This window comes from Abrus precatorius, unplaced genomic scaffold (genome assembly GCF_003935025.1).
Source record: "Abrus precatorius isolate BTA unplaced genomic scaffold, Abrus_2018 Scaffold9, whole genome shotgun sequence".
In the NCBI taxonomy this organism is placed as follows: Eukaryota; Viridiplantae; Streptophyta; class Magnoliopsida; order Fabales; family Fabaceae; genus Abrus; species Abrus precatorius.
In genome coordinates, this window is record NW_020874439.1 from 27,687,318 (window position 1) to 27,708,177 (window position 20,860).

The 20,860-nt window shown below is 28.0% G+C and overlaps 2 protein-coding genes across 3 annotated transcripts; both read left to right on the top strand.

Moving 5' to 3' along the window:
- The first annotated feature begins 4,572 nt into the window (after positions 1-4,572).
- LOC113849384 (agamous-like MADS-box protein AGL14) lies at positions 4,573-14,184 on the top strand. 2 transcript variants are annotated; one of them, XM_027479266.1, is made up of 8 exons: positions 4,573-5,062; positions 5,159-5,391; positions 9,144-9,234; positions 11,842-11,903; positions 12,001-12,100; positions 13,384-13,425; positions 13,523-13,564; positions 13,780-14,184. In XM_027479266.1, exons 2-8 carry the CDS (start codon positions 5,210-5,212, stop codon positions 13,897-13,899), a joined length of 639 nt encoding a protein of 212 aa, XP_027335067.1. In that variant the 5' UTR covers positions 4,573-5,062; positions 5,159-5,209; the 3' UTR covers positions 13,900-14,184. The 2 variants fall into 2 exon arrangements, with proteins under 2 accessions (XP_027335067.1, XP_027335068.1); XM_027479267.1 differs by having other exon boundaries at positions 9,153-9,234; positions 13,780-14,091.
- A 4,613-nt stretch (positions 14,185-18,797) lies between these two features.
- On the top strand, positions 18,798-20,570 carry LOC113851144 (protein STAY-GREEN 1, chloroplastic-like). Its single transcript, XM_027481623.1, has 4 exons — positions 18,798-18,999; positions 19,131-19,304; positions 20,357-20,422; positions 20,481-20,570. The coding sequence occupies exons 1-4, from the start codon at positions 18,892-18,894 to the stop codon at positions 20,568-20,570; spliced, it is 438 nt and encodes a 145-aa protein (XP_027337424.1). The 5' UTR covers positions 18,798-18,891.
- The last annotated feature ends 290 nt before the right edge of the window (positions 20,571-20,860 follow it).

Below are 20,860 nucleotides of genomic sequence, written 5' to 3' on the forward strand. Positions count from 1 at the left end.
TAATAAAAGAAGATAATGATATGTAGTTTGATAGTTTTTCAGATAGTTGAGCTGTCAATGTTTCATCTCACTTGCTGGTGGTGTCATGGTTTTCAATTTTTTCATACTCTTCGATTATTCGATATATATATTCATTTATTTTGGTTACTAATTTCCATGCTCTGGTTATCAAATCAGTATTCGAAGCTTACTGACGTTATTACCTTGGGACGAATTTGGAATCTTTTTTAAAAGAAGAAAAATACTTATTGTTATCATTTATGTCTTATACCTCTCACATTATCATATGATCAAGTAAGAATATGTGTGTACTGTGTAAAAATGACAAAAGACTAACCATGATTTAGAAAAATGATGGACTGAAATAATATGTTAGTTAGCATATGCTAATCATTATTTTTAAAATAAATGCATGTTTTTAACCTCAGATGAATCGTAGAAACTCATGCCTTATATATATATAATGGTTTATCTATGTGTGTTTAATTAATGAAAAATGTGTTTAGGTAAATGATTTAATTAAACATTTATTTTATAAATCCTTGAATATCACGTAAGAGTTTGTGACGAAATTTATTCTGAAGCTTATTAAAAAACTATTTTTTAATCACAAATCATACTCATAAATATAAAAAAAAATCCCTAAAAAAATCTTCTAAATATATCCTAATTTTACTTAAGAGAAAATTTATTCTTTTACTCAGCATCCTATAAGAGCTTCAAGAGAATAATTATTTCTTTTAAGATTTTTTTATCAAACTATCCATTGTAATTTATGGCATGAATGCTAAAATTGGATTGAATCGACCAATTCAACTGAGAATCGGTCAGGTAACTAGTTGAATCAAACTAGAAAATCATTTGAACAAATAATCGATTAAGAATCGCTTAAAATCATTTATAATTGGATAATAATCAGTTTAAATCGGAAACTTCATAAATTTTTCGTATATTTTATAGTTTTAATATAAATTTTTAATTAAAAACTCATATATATACATATCTACATGTATGTATGTATATATATATATATATATATATATATCACTATTATATATTTAATTATTTATTATTAATTTTTGTCTTATAATATATGTAATATAACTTTTGTGTTTATTTAAAAAAAAATCAAAATCACACAACTAGGAAAGGTGTATGAAGTGGATTGGGCATTGATTTTCATTATTTTAAGAAAGATTGAAGCATTTCGGACACAAATTTAGAGGAAAGTTGAAAGAAAAGAGAACAAAATTTGCTTTTTTTGTATACATCCATAAAAATGATTTTTTTAAATTAAAAATTATAATAAGAATGTCGTTTGTCTGTCTTAAAAGTGTTACGACAAAGTAAAATAATATAATCACTTACTAAAAATAATTAATATGTAATTATTCTTTATCAATAATTTTTAAGAATGATTAGTACTTTTAAATAGTAGCTAGGTATTAATTACTTTAAGCGAGTATTATCAAGTTTTTAAAGTCACCTTTAAAAAATATTTAGATATCAATTATTTTTAAAAATTAAAAATTAAAAAAAAATTATAATATTTATTCTAATTTATAAACATACATGTGCTTCAATTCATAATAGTGTCATGAATATTTTTTTATTTTTTTACGTTAATAAGATTGATTCATTTTATAAATATTTTTCTTTTCATTATATATATATATATATATATATATATATATATTTCTATATTGATAATGAAACTTATTTTTATTTTAATATATTTTTTATTTATTAATATTTAATTTATTTAAATGTAAACTATTTAGTTAACATAATATATAAATTTTAAATTTTAACGAGATAAAAAATTAGTTTTAATTTGTAGATGAAATTTAAATTTGAAAAATATAAATTTAAGTTTAAATATAACAATAAATTAATTTTAATTTTTAATAAAGAATGTATAAAAAAGAAATTTCAAAATTTAGATTATCCGTTCATACTTTAGAAAGAGCAGTTATGCTGTTTAAATTATTTTAGTTTTCAAAATTATGTGAAATTACTTTCTAATAATTTTTTTTTACAATGTATGTTTAAAACCTAAGCCCTGGTATATTTTCGTAATGCTATCATTCAAATACAGTAAAAACATAGGGGATATGAAAGTGAGTTAGCCTGTCTATCTTGCTAAAAGTTCGTTACAAAATTGGATGGCTTAACTCATCCCATTTTTTTAAAACGGACTATATTTTCTAGTCCAATTAATTTAATAATAGGCTGGCATATAAAAAAAAATAAAAATGAATTCATATTAATGGGTTGATTTGTCAAAAATAGCATAAACTAGAAAAAAATTAAAAAATTATTTAATAAATACTTTAAATTAATAAAAATTAATATTCAATTAATAAATGATTATATTTTCTTTAAAAAATGAACTAACTTGTTGGCCTATTTCAACATGCAAATAGCTCTATTTTGAAAGTTAATACGGAGTAAGTAAAACGAGTCAACGAGTACTTTTAGCTCAACATACCATTTTAAGTGGATTATGTGGTAGACCCCTCTGTGCTTGGCCTAAATCGACCTCCCTAAATATAAAGGCGTTTTAGGTAAAAAACAAAAAGAAATGTTAAAAGTGGTGTAATAAGTAAAAGTTTAGGCGTAGAAGCTAGATAAACCCTTGGGAGAGTATCCTTGGACTTTTTTTTTTCATCTTATTCTTGGACGTGTCTAGCTAAGAACATGACGGCGGAACAGAACAATAGAATATCGTCGGTCCAGACGAACCCAAGCCACAAGAGCCAGAACTGTAGCAACCCATCCTTGTTACCCAAACACTGTGTTTTACTTGAAAGAGACGGATAATGAAGCAAATCAGCCCCAAATTCTTGAACGACAATCTCTCTTGGCCCAATTGGAGACAGAGGAAGAAGTAGTGGCAGTAAAATGAAATATTCTTGAACGACAATTGTTCACGTCGTCTTAATCATACCCAATTATCCATATAGGAACTTCAAAAGTAACAATTAGCATAAACAGAACGTTATTGTGTCCAATGTTACGAGATAACAAGAGATTTCTTCGGACATGCCAGAAAGTTTGAACCATACAAACATTATCCTTATCCTCAATAGTGGCATTTGTTCAACCCTCCAACTGGCAGGCCCATTATGAGGGAGAGAAATAGGAGTCAAATTTGGAGAAAGGAATATACATCCCATTGAGAGAGAGGATGAAGCTGAGATTTTTTTTTACTAAATTTATTTTTTATTAGAAAAAAAGACAAATGAGAGAATACCAACTCAGTCAATTTTGCCATTGATTGAATTGGTTTTTCCTGGTGTTTAAAAATTGTGCTTCCTCAATTTTACCACATACATATGCACATGGGACTGCATGCACACAGAAGATATGAACATAGAGAACCTCCTTTCCAAATATTTTTGGACTAGGAATTGTATTAATATTAAGAATATAAGTTATTTGCTCCAGTCTCATTTATTTTTTTATTTAACTATTTAACAAGTTTAGATCTTAATTTTACAAAACCCAAATAAATGTAATATATGATCCTACATATATCCTTATAAGGTTTGCGAATTGTTAGAGACCTAGGATTAATATATTTCGATTTAGATTCAAACAACTGAAAATGAACCTACGTATGTCAAAACTAGCATTTTGCAGTAACAAAAGAGAAGAAACTAACCGTGAGATATGTGAAAGAATAGTGTTGATCAAATAATTATTAAAAAAAGTTAATTTGGAGAGTGAAGGGGGAATGTGGTTCCCACTTGCAGAAAAGCAAAATCAGCATCTGGCTTGCAGATTTCAACGCCGATTTTGCGGCAGCACCGATGGAAAAGCAAACTTGGAAGTATAAAATGAGTGAATAAAGCAAATGGGAGGACTCGTCCTACTAATTGGACACTAATAAGAACGAGGCTTCTTCCTCATCCGCATGCTGGTGACACGTGACATCGCGTGGAACATGTCTGGTCCCACTTGATGTGCTGGCACTGTCTTGTTCGCCACACTCTTAATTGCTCTTTGTACGAAAATGTCTACGTGTTTCCACCCCTCGTACGGAACATCCAACACGAATATTTAAATATTTCTAATTTATTTTTTAATATATGAAAATCCACTCATATTAAATACATAATATTTTTATTACAATTAGAGTATTTAATATTATTGATATATTATATTAAAATTCTATCAGCCATTGAATATATGTTTAAAAAATGTTTTTGAATATTCAAATAATGTCAATATTTGTTTATTATTTTTTAAGTATAGACACGCTGAACATATCCAAATATTTTTCTTATTTATAAACTTTGTCAGACTTTATAGGTTAAAAAGTTTACAAAAATTTTGCAATTTCATTGTACTTGCATACTTGGAACCCATTTGTGACTATTTTGTCTGAAAATAACTGGCAACGAACAGGGTTGTTTGCTGTTTACCATTGTGCGCTTGGCCCTGTCCGAGTAAATGTCACCGGAAGCACGGGTTGTCGGTGTCCAATCCACGTGTCACGAGGCTACACAATGGCACTGAGGTTTTGTGCCTCCAACGAGTAAACAAGCCTCTTTCTTTAATCTTTAGATGGATGAGTGGCCGAATAACGTGGATTCACGTGCGTTGGGAGCATTTATTCCCAGTTTTCTCAATTTGGGAAAGGGTTAATTTCTTTTTTCTTGGGCTTTTACCCAAAAAAGAAAAAGAAAATGATTCATTTCTTTTCTATTGACTCTACCCTTTTTAGTTTATGACTTTCCATTATCATCATTTTTCAAATATTTTTGCTGGGATATATCCTCCATTTTTATCATTATAAAGTATAATAATATAGACCAAAGAAGAAGCTAGGTCATATAGGTGGAACTGGCAAGCAATCAATCAATCACTGATACCTCTGTCTCTCTCTCTCTCTCTCTCTCTCTCTCTCTCTCCTGTTTCTTTCTTGGGAAAACTGTTCTAGGGTTTCTGTGAGAGAGCAAGGCTACAATTACTTCCTTGAGAGTTGGGTCTACTCTCTGAGGGCAGAGATAAACAAAAGATTCCATTGTTTTCTTCCAGATTAAAATTTTGTCAGGTTTGGCTTCTTACTTTCTTTTGAGTATTTTTACTTTCTATTTTTGGAAACACATATAGGCTTTGCCCACTTGTGTTCTAATCCTTGGTTATCTAGATCTCGTTTTCTTTTCGGATCTTCATCCAAAGAATTTATACATCGGTGAAGATGGTGAGGGGAAAAACTCAGATGAAACGCATCGAAAACGAGACAAGCAGGCAAGTAACTTTCTCGAAGAGAAGGAATGGGTTGCTTAAGAAAGCCTTTGAGCTTTCAGTGTTGTGTGATGCTGAAGTCGCACTCATCATCTTCTCCACTAGAGGGAAGCTCTATGAGTTCTCCAGTTCAAGGTATGTTGTTCACAAGCTAAACCCCAAACTTGTTAATCTATAATCTGTACTTGATTACCTGCAATTTAATTCATGTACTATTTCAATGTTTAAAGAATCCTTTTCTGCCAACTCATGTATTAATCATATCTTGAGCAATAGAGATGAAGATTTTCCCTTGTAATTATGCCTGTACTGTGTGTGTATGTGTAAAGTTATTTAGTTTCGTAGGCTCGTACCATAAAGCTCAGCCATTGTCAGTGTTGGGATTGATCTTCTTAAGATTGCTGTCCTTTAAAAATAAATGAATCTCAATGGATCACTTACCTGGTTTGCGTGTTTACTTTGTGTTGGTATTCAAGGAATATTATAATGTAGGAGGGAAATTCGTTGTCCTATATATGTATTTATATGCGTTGAATATCAATTTTGAAGAGAAAGAGCTGTAAAAGAAATAATTATACAAGATAATCGATTGTTAGATATGGCATAAGGGCCCGTCTCCTGACTGAAGAGGAAGTGACTTGTAGCTATTACAATGTTACCAAAAAAATTTCCTACATAAATAATGGAAGAAGATAAGTTCAATGAATTGTCAAAGGATACGAGGTGAATTAAGAAAACTGAAATGAAAGTAATAGCTATAATAAACTGGGTTAAGGGTGGTGTGTGCATCTACTTTTCTATATCCATCTGTATATATTAAATTTTATTTCATTTGGATTATTTTGGTACATTTATTTTGTAAGATACTCGTCCTTGAACATAAGTTGTCCTCCAATATCGCGGATTAACGAATCACATTTTTCTACTTTAGGTGCGAATGGTTTGTTAAAACAAGAAGGATTTGGTAGTATAAAAGCATTTGTTTTATATTTAGTTTGAAAAAATGCTATTAACACAAGTATATATTTATCAGAGGCTAAATTGCGTTATAAACATCTTTTTAGTTGGCTAAAAATCTCATCAACATTAGTAAAAAATAACCCACAAACTCAATCAGATTTGTTTTCAAATATAAAAGCAAATTTATCAACACCTTGAAAAGCATTCCTCTCAGGTGAACAAAGTACAAATCAAATATAGATGACAAAATTTATCTTTAAATTCGTTTGTGGGTGTGTATTAACTACTAAATAACAAATTGAAGAAAATTATTATAATTGAAATGTATTATTTTACTTATTTGGTCTTAAGCAAGGGAACCCATTCATCTACTTTAGATTGTTCATGATTACAGACATACGCATATAACTTATTGTCAAGTATAGAACCCATTATAAATCCAACTTTATTGCCACCCTACACCTTAAGAAAAAGAAGGGGGCCGGGGTAAATATAACCTTATAGTTTGGTTGGATGCACTAATTTAGAGATGGTATAAATTGACAGCAGTGATTTTAGAGTAAAAATTGTGCTTTTTTTCAATTGTTTGGATCCTTTGTCAAATAGTAGAGGTAGAAAAAAAATAATGCTGTGTGCCCCACAAGTATAATTTCTCACTAGCTAGCTGTGATTTTGGCCATAGGCGTTCGTGATTTTTCTTTTTTTATTGAAGTTAATTTTAATGCTAAATAATTTTTAATATAATATGAAAAATTTAAAAATGTATTGAGAAATTATGTTATATTAAAAAGTTTCATTTTATTTAATTAAATTATTATTGTAAAATTTTTATATAATTTACATTTTTTTACTCATCTAAATTAGTGAATAATTTTTTATATTTATTTATTTAAATAATATATTAATTTTTTTTATCACTTTTTCTCTTTTTCTATCTATTTTATTCTTTGTCCAAACATAGCATTATCATTTCTTTTGACCATTTGTCATAGAGCCTCGGACTGCACAGTGACTAGCATTCAATATGCTTTAGTTGGAATTACCCCATGAACATGGGAATATGTTTTCACTTTTTTCATAGTTGTTTTTGTTAGAGAATATTTTTTTTATATGTGTGTGTATATATATATATACGTGTGTGTATAATAGAAAGTAAAATAGATAAAAATAATTACTTATAACATTATATATAATGACAAATATCTAATATTATATTAATTACATTGACAAAAATAATGCAATGTAGTTTCTTATTGGTAACATTACATTCCCTCTATTTCAGATTAGCGGTCTTTCTGGAAGTTTTGATTTCTTTTATAATATTTGTCATTTTAATCAGAAAGATATTTTTTTAATATTCTTATTTATACTTAAGAAGTTATTTTATTATAATAATTTGTATAAGTAATAATATTTTTAAAAATATATATTACTTCAAACGAAAATTTCTAATATAAATAAAGGGAGTATTTCTTTTCAGAACAATTGTTGTTTGACGGTAGGACGCAGTTGAGCATAGTACAACCAACTTGAAATCTCAAAATAAGTGCCGGACCTAGATTTATCAGGAATCACTACTATATTAAAACCTGTTTCTCTTTTTTCACTACATCTTAAAAGAATTGTTTCTCTTCCCCCGGCACGGGTATCTCCTATTGGTTCTTGTTAGTGGTGGTTAAATATGTCCAAATCTTGGGATTACTATGCATTGAAAACCTTTCTGCCTATACAATGGAGCTTTTCCTTTTGTATTTGTCCGTCAAATTATTGTTTAAAGTGTGAACTGTAGTTACAGAAACCCAAGGCATCATTCTCTTGTGCAATCGATGACTATATTATCTGTTTAAAAAGTCTGAACAAATGTCCCTGCTTCACTTGTGCATTGTACTGGAAACCTCTTCCAATGTTTTTATTTGTTGCAGTTTCTGTACTTGTTTTTACAAAATCTTCATTAACCTCTAGCTGCCAATGAAAATAAAAATAAAAACCAAGTACTTCTTTCGGTGGATTCAGTTTGTCAATGGACATACTTTTGAGGTATAGATCGATCCTTCGTATCTTGATGAAGTAAACAGAATTAAAATAAATTTTTTATAAAGTTAAAGACTAAATTTATTCACATTTACAGTTTTTAAAGCAGTAGAATGAGTATATACAGGTGACTAACATTTTTGGAAAGTAATAAATTAGGAAAATAAAAAGTAATAGAAGTGGATTTTTTTAAGTGACTTTAATATTGCATGAAGTGCCATTCATTTAATACATTTAACATTTTTATTTTAAATATGAAATTTATAGGAATAAAAGGGAGGCATGGACATTCGGCCGTGTCAAGTTTTTTAGTAAATGAAAGGATATATTCTTAAGAAGTGAGATGTATTATTTTTTAGTCGTGTGGAATAAATTAAGATTATGTCACTTAAGTAAAATGACTTAAAATTTAATAGTTAGAGGCGGAGGCGGATTAACTTATAATTTAACATAAATATCTAGATAGTTCGTGCAATTTATTCTAATATGTTATTTAAATTTAAATTACTTTCTTACAGAAGTTTTTTTTCCCCTCATCATAAGAGTTTGTGATAGGATATTTAACATGACATTTTCGTTTGTTTAAAGATCTGAGTCTAGAATTCATTATTAAGATTTATGATGGATTCAGAAAGGGCTAAAGTATCCCTCTTAATTTGTATCTCAAAACACAAAAAATATATGCCCAAAAAATCAGCAATTAATACTATTTTCTTGTGAAATGTGCTTCACTTCCCAGATTATTCATGCTTCAATATTCTGTCATATATTGCTTTGACAAATCAATTAAGTCGATACTTATTGAATTCAAACCTTGTCATATAAATAAGTGAAAATCACTTTGTCGTATAAAATCAGTGTTGCCTAAGAAACTGTAATGCTCTTGTCTATTGGAGATACTTCAGTATAAACAAAACAGTTGAACGCTATCAAAGGAAAATCAAGGACCTGGGTCTCAGCACTAAAGGAATCCAGGAAAATACACAGGTTAGCCCTTCACATTCATACAGACATATATCTATTTATCTATCTATCTATATATGCATAATTTGTTTTATCGAGTATCTGTCAGCGATATTGTTGGGATTATGTACTGCATTATGGTTGTACAATGGATTCTCAAGACGTTCATTTGTTGTATAAAAGGGGCACCTCCATTTAAAGTTCCAGCATTATACTCAATCCCTTTCCAAACTCCATTCTCATTTTCTGAAATATTAAACATGTTATAAACTCAATTTATCGTTTTTGACCTATCTCATGCCAAAAAAGGAATATTCCTTCCATTTCCTCCTCTTTCAACCCTAGATTTAACCAACCAACAGAAGAGAATTTGTTGCTCTCAATATTATGCAAGTCTTTCCACCATATAGATGATTCATTATGAGTTCTCTAACTATTTTATTCATGAGATCCCACTTAAATTATATATCCCATACCTAGCTAGCAATACTCTCCTCCATGCACAAGGTATATATCCTTTTCCGATCAGTCTGCATTTTCATTTGTCCAAAAGACTGAGGTTGAATAGTTCCAAGTTCCAACTTCCCAATTTTTTAATTTCAAGCTCTCCTTATTTTTTATTCTACATACTTCATCCAGCCATTTCACCCATGTTATCTTCTTTGACTCATCCTTACCTTCCCATATTTAGTAAAGATTTTCGGATTCATGTGAGAACTTTTACAACATTTTAAAGAGCTTTAAGAAAAGATAGAAAGAATACAAACAAATTATAAGAAACAGACTTGAGTAGTATTACATATCCTTCCCTTAAATAGTAGGTCGATCTTTCGTGCGTATAGGTTGCTCATCTAACCATTCGACAATAGGATTCCAGGTACTCAACTTTCTTGGTTTGGCTTCTATTGAGGGACAAATATTTAAAAAGAATATCTCCTTATTTACCTTTAAGAAAGTTATCTGTTTCTGATAATAAATCCCAATTTACATTTACCTCTTTTCCACTGCTCTTGTGAACATTATTTTCAGGCCAGAAATCAATTTATAGTACCTCATTGAACACAAGTTTTCTTGAGTTCCCTCGCCAATCCGCGAGATACCATCAGCCTAATGAAGAAGTGATATCGGAATCCTGATTAATTCGCTTAAACCTTTTTCCACGATTACGAACAGAAAGGGACTTAAATGTTCTCCTTAGCTCTATACACTTGAAATTCATTTGTTGAGCTCCCATGTACTAAAGCTGCTAGACAATGGTCTGTTTAGTTAAGAAAACATTTTATGTTTTTATTTAAAATTATAAAATAGTCACCTCATTTTTATTCTATTTTTAAATATTGATATAAAATATAATTTTATTATTATTTCTTGTACAAATTTTTTAAAGTAAGAAATTCAGTAAAAAACAAATTTACAATTTTGTTAATAAAAATAAAAGCAGAAAAAAAAATGAAACCAAACAACTTCCAAGCTTTTCATCCTATCCATCCAATTTTCTCAGAATTCAAGTCGTTCAAGCATATTTTGTGAAACTCGAATTAGTTTAATCACATGCTTTTACGAAATCAACTTTATAAATCATATGCTCCTTTCCTTCTGCATAATCTACTATCTCATTAATAATGTATATAAATAAATCTATAATTTGTCTATTTGATAGAAAAAGCTGATTGGACGATGAGATTACGAGTCCAAGATTTCTTCACTTAATTGAATTCCAAAGATTTGTATGCTCTGGTTCTCAGATATCCACACATGCACGCACACACGACTTCTAATCTATATTTGAATTTAAATTTTCTAGCTCTACTCTATATAAAGAAATTTGTGATAAAAAAAATCCTATTTTCATTATCACCGGATTAATCCTCATCTCTTGAACTCACTAAAACCAAGCCAATGGAGATTGCCGGGTATGAAGTCCTCCCTTCCTGCTACTCTATCTAAAGCGGCAATGGCATTATAGTAAGAGAGCCTTCCGCGATGTACGGACCAAAGCTACCATTCCAAATTAATAAAAGACAGGACCTCCTGTCACTTTGAGCTCTATTTTTCTGAATCAGTTGCCGATGAATGAGTCTTTTCTGACTTAATTGAAGAAAAAATCTATTTAAGCTTTCTGCATATGGCTCACATTTTTGTGTGCATAAATTCAAGTTCTTTTTCCCAAAGATTTTCTCAATTGTAAAATTTAGCTTTTTTTTTTTTTTGGTGTATTCTCATATCCATATCCTTTTGTTTTATGGAGTTCTTTTTATATTGTTGAAAACAACAATGCATGGAACAAAAAGTCCTAGGTTTTTAAGCAATATTACGCTTATTTACACTAATAATTTTGGAAGTCAAAATTTTACGTATTTATACCCCAAATTATGTACATCCTATTTCAGTTTGTTCTCGTGAAGTTTTTGTGTTTTCATCAAGACATAACTCTCAATCGTTCTGGACTGATGCACGAATATATTTATCCAACAAGACAAGAGACATCTAAGAAATTTTAGAAGCAATGGAAGAGAAGAAAAATTAACACTAGAATCACGTTTGGTTCTTCTGAACGTATAATTTAATTGATTTCTTATTGGTGAAGGAAATCAAATTTGTTTCCTTTTTTTTTCCTGTGTTTACATGCAGCATGTAAAAGACGGAGACATCAGCATGGTAAAGAAGTTAGAGCACCTAGAAGTTTCTAAAAGGTTTTCGGAACTGACTTTCACCGGTTTCATTCTGATTGATATTGAGAGAAGCACATGAATGATTATTCTCAACATTGGAGATTCTCACGTATTGTAGGAAGCTTTTGGGGGAAGAATTGGATACATGCAGTTTGGACGAATTACAGCAGCTAGAGAACCAGCTCGAACGCAGCTTAAACAAAATTAGGGCAAGAAAGGTACACTTTAATAACATAATTTTTCAGTGTTTCTGACTAAGACAAGTACCGGATTGTTTTTGAAGATTGAAATATATTTGGTTTAAATGAAGGAAAACTCAGTTAACAACACGTTAAAAAAAGAATATTTATATACAAAAGTTTAAATGTTACGAAAGATCATACTAAATTTATATTCATCAACAAATAACATGGCTTATATTGATGTTCAAAGAGACACCAATGAACTAAGTTGATGTTCATTGAAAGGTTGCAAGACTAAATTCATCTGACATTTTTTAAGAAATTGTTGTCTCATCTTTTTTAAAACAACTAATGTGAAAATTTATTTGCATATGGTACTTTTATTTATTTATCTTGATAGCCAAAATATATTGATAAGAATATAAGAGGTACTTTAACCTATCCAAAGATCTAACAATATTACAAAGCACAACACCTGTAATTGCAAATCAGCCTCAATGGAATTGATGAACCAATCTGAGAAAGAAAGGGACAAAGAATTCTCCACCCTTGTACAGAACCGCGACTAATATACGATTTCGTCTAAATCCAGTGGACTTGTTCAATTAATTGGGTCATTTTTTTTAAGATTACTCATGGTTACCTAAAAGCCGAAGTGACCAACATGCCAAAACTTTTATGTTGGATTTTTCCAAAATAATTTTTTTAAAAAAGAAATCATCTTCTATAGGACTCAGATTCTAAAATAGTGTCCAGTTTACATAGCCATATATGAATATGCCGACTAGGAGGAGAAAACTCCAGAAGGCTCAAGCTACCATATCCATTCATCTTATGACCATTCAAAGAAGCCATTTACAATTTGTGCTGAAATTCTACCATTAGATTTTTCGTCCCCCAAAAGTATTTTTCTTCTCCAATTGAAAGCCCAAACCCACCACTCTTCAAATGACCATTCAAGCTATAGTCATTCACAATTTTTTTAATATCTTCACAAACCACACAATGGGCATAAACAAACTAACAGTCATTACTAAATTCAATTCATTAGTAAATTTTTGTTTATAAGGTGAAATTTAATTACCACTCTTTTTAAGTAAGTTTCTTTGTAATAATTTAAACTTTTATGTTTATTAATATTCAATATTCCTTTGCATCGTTGCATGATATTAATTTCCCCATAAAATCATTTCTTCAATATAACGAGCAGAGCATCTAACACTATAGAACAACCTAATTATGACATTATGATCTTTGATAAGTATGAATGAATAAGCATGACACCTAACGTTGAAGAACTCGGTGTTACCTGTACTCAGAATCAATTGTTCAGGCAGCGAATCGAGAAGCTAAAGGAAGAGGTATTGTTTGTTACTTCGATGACTGAATGCATTTCTTTCCTTAATTATTTTAGATTTCTTATTAGAATTGACATGTTCTTTTGGCGGCCGACTTCAGGAAAAGTTCCTACTAGAAGAAAATAAACGCTTACGCCAGCAGGTTATTATCTTGCTTCATTCTTTACATTCCTATGGTGCACCTCCTTTATTTGTCGTATTAAGTATCAAATACAAATCATCTCATGAACTCTTATCATAATATGCTGCTATAACCTAACTAATTAAAAGGTTAACACTTTTTTTTCCATCTTGATTCGAAGTTTTTTTTATCATCTTGATTCACGGATAATTTCCGACATCATTTCATTATTATAGTGTCAGATTGAACGACAGCGTTCTTTCAGTATTCAAGATGTGGAACTCGTAACAGAAAAGAGGGGAGAAGAGGTGGAGACGGAGTTATTCATAGGTCGACCTGAGAGACGAATGCCGTAAGAGTTGAAACCTTCAACACATTGTGCTCATAAATAAATACCATAATCTATAGTTTCAAAGTTAATAAAGTCCCCACATGAATGCTCACTCGTTTCTCTTAGGTCGTTCATGTCTGACTAAGATATATGTTGTACCTCACAAATTACAACGGTTTTGAGTCATACTTAAATAATTTATGTTATAGTCATATTCCAAAGCTGTTTGCTAGAGTACTATTTCAGTTTTGAACTTTTGATTTGGCCAAAAGGTGGTGTTAACCTCCGCATTGTCGAAATGGACTAAAACAATGGGAAACAAATAGTTAGGAAGTGTTCGGCAGTTGATTGAACACAAATTAATTTACTTGAAGACCCAAATACTGAAAACCTTTGAAAATGGTCCCCTTCCTTGGTACCAACAATTGCTTTACTTTAGTTGTAGCTAACACTGGAAATCTTGATCCTTTCTAACAATTTCACTGGTTTGTAATAATAGGATGTCTAGTTTTTCAAAATGAAATTCGTTCTTTATCTAGGAACAATACTTCAACCAATGCTTATGCTAGCAAAGTAGTTTAGCTGTTATTTAAGTAATATAATGATTTCTCTTTGGTCGTGTCTTGTGGATGAACGTTAGTGTAGAGTGTCCAACAATATGGAATTGGGTGTATAAGAGCTTACCAGACTTACAGCTTTTTCTTTACACTCACTATTATTTGATTTACAGCAAAATGCACATACATGAAAACTTATATTTGCCTAATTATCAGGGAGTTATGTTATGCATATATAAAAACAAAAGGACAAAAGCCATATTAGCGTGTCCAAAGCCAATTCATTTGATGTTATGAATAGTATTGTTCGAAAACTAATGCATATTAATGTCATAAAATACTAATTTAGTCTTGGGAAACGTACCACACTAAATCTATTATTATTTATTAGTGGTGTGATATTTTTAAACATGATACGTCACTTCACTTGTGATTTTAAAATAATTATTGATATGATATAAGTAAATGTACATCATATTATTACAAAGTATTAAAAAGGACAATTTTTAAATTAAAATTAAATTGTCATATTTATAATATATATATATATATATATATATTATATTCAAGTAAATACAAATAATAAAGGTGAGATACTTAATATAAAAAATAATTATGACACAATAAAAATTGAATAATATTAAATATATTCATATTTAAGAATAAGAATTTAAATTTAATATATAATTTTATATTCCGAAATCTGTGATGGATAAACTTTAAATAAAAGTAAAATAATTTTATAATAGATTAAAAATTGTTGTTCCTCATTGATAGCTTAACCATTAAGCTAAAGAGAGCTAGGGAGTAGGTTCATATTTTGTGTCATATGCAAAAGCCGTACTATTGTTTTCCACTTCCTCTCGTTCGGACTAAAAAACGAGTATTCTTTGTATGAAAAAAAAAATTATAGCATCACATTTTATATTTGCCTTTTTCATTTAATTATTAATTTTTTAAAAATAAATTACTAAATATATTTTTTTTAAACTAATTTTCTGTTCAAATTAAGGTGAATCTGACCACGTGATGAAAATTTCACTAATATTTTTAACAAAATTTATTATTATTATTATTATTATTAAATAAGTATTGTCGTAAATAAGGCAAAATTATAAGATTGTTTCAACTTTCAAGTGTCAAATAGGTATAATTTTTGCAAAAAAATTAAAATAGTAGACAAAGTTTTGCTATTAGCACGGAAAACATTCAGGGTGAAGATACGTGGAATGATTTGGCAAGTTTTGTCGTTAAAAGTGCAAAACTTAATAACAATTGGCTATGTTTCACCATAGGAAATGTGATTCGTAACGTGTATAGTCAAAACTGTGGCCAAACTTTTGCAATTTCTCTTTTACTCTCTGGTTATTTAATGTAAGTATATCCTTTTTATCATTTGAAAATTTTGGAAGAAGAATTTTTGAAATACTACAACAAGGTTAATTAATTATTGTTAGTTCAATTTAAATTAAATATGTAAATAATATATTTATTTAGGAAATAAATAGATTTTTGTTGGAATTTAAATTAAAAATTTGTTGAATTAATGCTTTTTATTTGTAAAAATATATTATAAGTAGAATTGTTATTATTGTATATTATAAGGATAGAATTTATATAAAAATAAAAAATTAGTTTCAAAGAAAATTACAAAATGATTAAGATAAAGTGAGTATTAAATTTTAAAATATTAAAAAATTATTTAAAACTTAATTTTATATTTTTTAATTAATGAAAATATTAAACATTACACAACTTTAAAGATATAAAAAATAAAAATATTAATTGTACTAAAGTGCATATCAATAACAAACTAATAGAACTGTTATTAAGTTATATAAAAAAATTATTTGATATTAAAATAAATTACAAAAATTTATATATACATACAAATTATTATTACATCTTAGTTAAAAAAATTAAATTTTTAACATAATAATTAATACAAATATCAACTTACTTAAAATAATTTTTATATTTACATAAATTACATACAAATTATTATTGAATTTTTTAACATAATTATTATACAAATATCAACTTAGGTTGTGATAATTTATATATTTACTTATCTTACATATAAATAAATTCTTTTATTATTAACAAAAAATAAATAAATTATTTCATTACAATTAATTATATCAAATATTCTCGACATACAAATAAATTTATCATATAAATTTATATTTTTAAGTTAAAAATTATATCTCCTACTTTTTTTGTTTAAAAAATATATTTAATGAATATTTTATTTGATATTAAAATTAATAAAACAAATGATGTATACATACATTACGTACAAATAATTATCTAATTTAAAAATATTTATTTTTAACATCATATTAATACAAATATCAGTCTACATACTTTACATACAAAAAAATACTACATCATCTTAATTAAAAAATAAAATTATTAACAAATCTATTAATATAAATTATTCTTAAATAATAACATTTAAAATTTACATACGATGCATAATAAATTATAAATTTCTGTCAATAGAAATTAATACAATTAAACTAAATATAATTAATTGTTGTTATACAATTTTTTTAACCCCCTATAATTTTACTATTAAGTAATTTTTAACACTATACTAATAAAATTATGCAATATGTATATATATCAATAAATTCTAATTTTTCTAACAACCTTTTACAACATTATACAAATTACATATTAATAAACTATATTACAACCTATTTTTTAATTTAATAAATTTCTTAAATATAAATACAATCTAAATTAAATTTTAAAAATTTAAATTTGTTAATAATCTTTGCTATAATACACTTTCTAACATTGACATTCACAAAAAAAAAAGTCACGTAATTATTAACATACGATAGTTAACAAATTATAAAATTAGATTTTTATTTTTTTAAATTAAAATAATAAACAAAAATAACATCTAAAAGTATATATATAAAATGATTAATAATTTAAATAAATTCTTAAAAATTGACAAAAATTATCATAAATCAGCTCTGTGCTTCACAAATCTTAAAAATAAATAAATAAATAAAGAGAAAAATAACATTGAATATCAGGATGATGAAAAAGAGAGAGGAGGGAAAGAGGAGAGAAAAAAGGACGCAGAAGGTTACTGTTTACTTAGGTATGTATCATCAAACCAACAAAGTTTGTTACTGTTGTAACGAAACAGTTGTGTGATACACGAACTATGTTGTCATGTGTTCAAAAGCTTCTCAGCTGATTATTTTAATTTTATTTTATTTTTTCAAATTTTGTTGACTATTGCACTTCCTATGGTGATACTTTTGCAACATTGGTACGTATTATCTTTCTGTATATTTTGTTTTACTCATGACAAAACTTTGATTTAGTTTTACCAATTTTATGGCAAATTATTTCACAGTTTTGGTGGCATTTCTTATTTAAAAAACAATAATAATCTTTTGTTATTAATGAAACTTTTATCACGCGGCGATATTCATTCAGACAAAAAATTAGTTTTAAAAAAATTAATTTTATAATTTATCTTAAAAAAAGTATTAATTAAATTTTAAAAAAAAATCCTTTATATTTTAAAAAGGACAAAGCGGTTGGTGATTTGGTGCACATGGGAGGCATGCAAATTGTGTGTATTTGCTTGCACCTACGGCGACGAGGAGACCACAAGACCTTCTCCTTACAATTTGCAAAATAAATTTCAGGGATACTCATCGAATGGACCACACCAAGGGATATCTAAAACATTAAAATGATATTATTCGAAACAAGTATTAAATAAAGTATATTCATATATTATCTGAAAAATATAAAATATCTTTAATATTATTTTATTTAATAATTCGGAGAATTTATATAAAAAGATAAAATTATTAAGATATTTATAAAAGCTAGAACAAATAAGCTTATCGATCCGTTACCATTAGTGAACAAAAAAATTATAGGAATTATTTTTAAAAGAAACAAACAAAACTATATATTTTTACTTCACCTTTGAGAATATTATGATAAGGAAAATATATTTTTAATTAATTTTAAATATATTATAATCTTAATTTTTAAAATTTTAAAGTGAATAGGTTGAATATTTTTAAATTAAGAATATTAATGGTATATATTTTTTAACACACTCTTTATTATTAACTAAAATTTATTAAATATTATAAAAATAATAAATATTAATTAAAAATGCTTGATTGTATTTTGTTTCTTTCAAATGACGTAATTAAAGAGATACCTAATTTACAGGCAACGAGATTCGGAATCATTGGGGAAAGGTTAAGACACTACTACACGCGTCTATAAAACACTCCAACGTGGCTCTACCATTTTACGCTTTGCAATTGTAGCTGACGCGTGAGACTCTTCTTTGGTGTCTTCAAAGTAGCACCAACAAGCTTAGAGACTCTTCTCTGGTGTCTTCAAAGTAACCATTCCATCTTTGAAGGACCACAGCATATTATTTGGACTTTGGATGATCAAACATGTCTACTCTAACAACTGCTTTCGTTCCCTCTAAGTTTAAGCTTTCACTTTTGGGGCACCATGTCTCTCCTTCTACGCATAGAAAGAAAAACCAAACAGTTGTCCCTGTACGTCATCTTTTCCTCCCGTTTTAATTAGAAATGAAGTACATTAGGGAGAGACTAGAGAATGTGCTGTGAATGAACAATGGTTAATGTTGTTTTTGTTTTTGTCACCTACGTGGGTGTGGTTGGATCAGGTTGCAAGGTTGTTCGGGCCAGCTATCTTTGAAGCATCAAAGTTGAAGGTTTTATTCTTAGGAGTGAGCGAAATGAAACACCCTGCAGATCTTCCAAGGACTTACACGCTAACCCATTGTGATATCACCTCTAAAATCACTCTTGCCATCTCCCACACCATAAACAACTCTCAGGTATATATTCTATGATTTTTCAATGTTTGTCCATAAAATATATATATATATATAAAATAAACTACTTTTAAATCACTTTTATTTTGTACTTTTACACAAACTAAGCCTCCTTAAATTTGTAAATCATACACAAATTTTTTCTATTTTATAAATATGATAAACTCAAATTCATTTTTTGAAATTGACAAAAATACCCTTTTCATATTTTGGTTTAATACATAAAGTTCTTTTTTATTTCTAAAAATTATACAAACTCGTTTCTATTTTCATACACTGCAATTGAATACATTTTGGATAGTAAAAAAGTGGGAATATTCACTTTTAGACGATTAAAATTTTAAGATAATATTACAATAATAGAAGAAAATAAACAATAAAAATATTATTAATAAATAATTACCAATAACTAGGATTTTTTTTTTGTAATAAATAATTCAATAACAATTTGATCATCTGAAATATTAATAAGTAAATCAATAAAACATAATTGTATTTTTTACTATTTAATTATTAATAAATATTTTTAAAAGAATCAGTATCGTTCCATCTTATTAATAATTCATATTTTTATTACAAAAAGTTAGAAAACATATTTATGTTATGAATATGAAATTATAATTTATTTTATTATTTATTCATTTGCATTATTCTTGTGATATTCTAAACAAATTTCATTTAAAATTTTAATTATTTCAAACTTTTACAATATTAGAGAACTTAATTGTAATGTATTTTTAAAATAGAAGAGAAAAATAGTAAATATGATGATTGATGTGATATAAAAAAAAATTTGAAAAATAAAATATAGAGCTGTCAAAATAAATTTCTTGACCTAATTTGGGCTTTAAATTTTATCATGTTGGATAAAACAAGTTTACTTTTATTTCAGCAGAAAAGTAGAAGCTCATTGTTTTAATAGTTGATTCTGTTATTTCTAATAAAAAATGTCCAATGAGTGATTATATTATTAGAGTATAAAAGGATTGTTCCTTGCCATTTCAGTCAGCCTTTTCCTTTGCAACTATATTTTCATCTTTGCGGAAAAATGAAAGGAAAAATGTGTCTCCATGTTCACTGCCATATCAGTGGAGGTCATCTTCTGCAAGGAACTTCCAGTGGTAAGCAACTTGGAATTGAAAATGAATGATTGAAACTAAATCACCAATTCATGTACAGGTGTTGAAGGCCTTCTTCATTCAAGGCGATGAAAATCTCTTCGAAGAATGTTGGGGCCCACTGAAGGATGCGTGTTCATCCTCAACATGAGGATGCGTATTCTAAAGCATTGATTAGATATTATATAAAATTAATTATGCTTTAAAATTAAAATATTAATAATGAAATAATATATTTTGTCAACACTGATTAAAATTGTTATCTTTTTATCAAACTAAAGTTAATTTATAGATTCTTTCTCCACTTAGATTCAGCAGGGTTAATTGAAGAGATGGTTTCAATTTCCACTAATTCAAAGATTATAACTAAAATGCAGTCTGTTCATCCTGACTCTTAATTACATGCCTGCAGAATAATTTTTCATTGCTGCAAAAAATCAA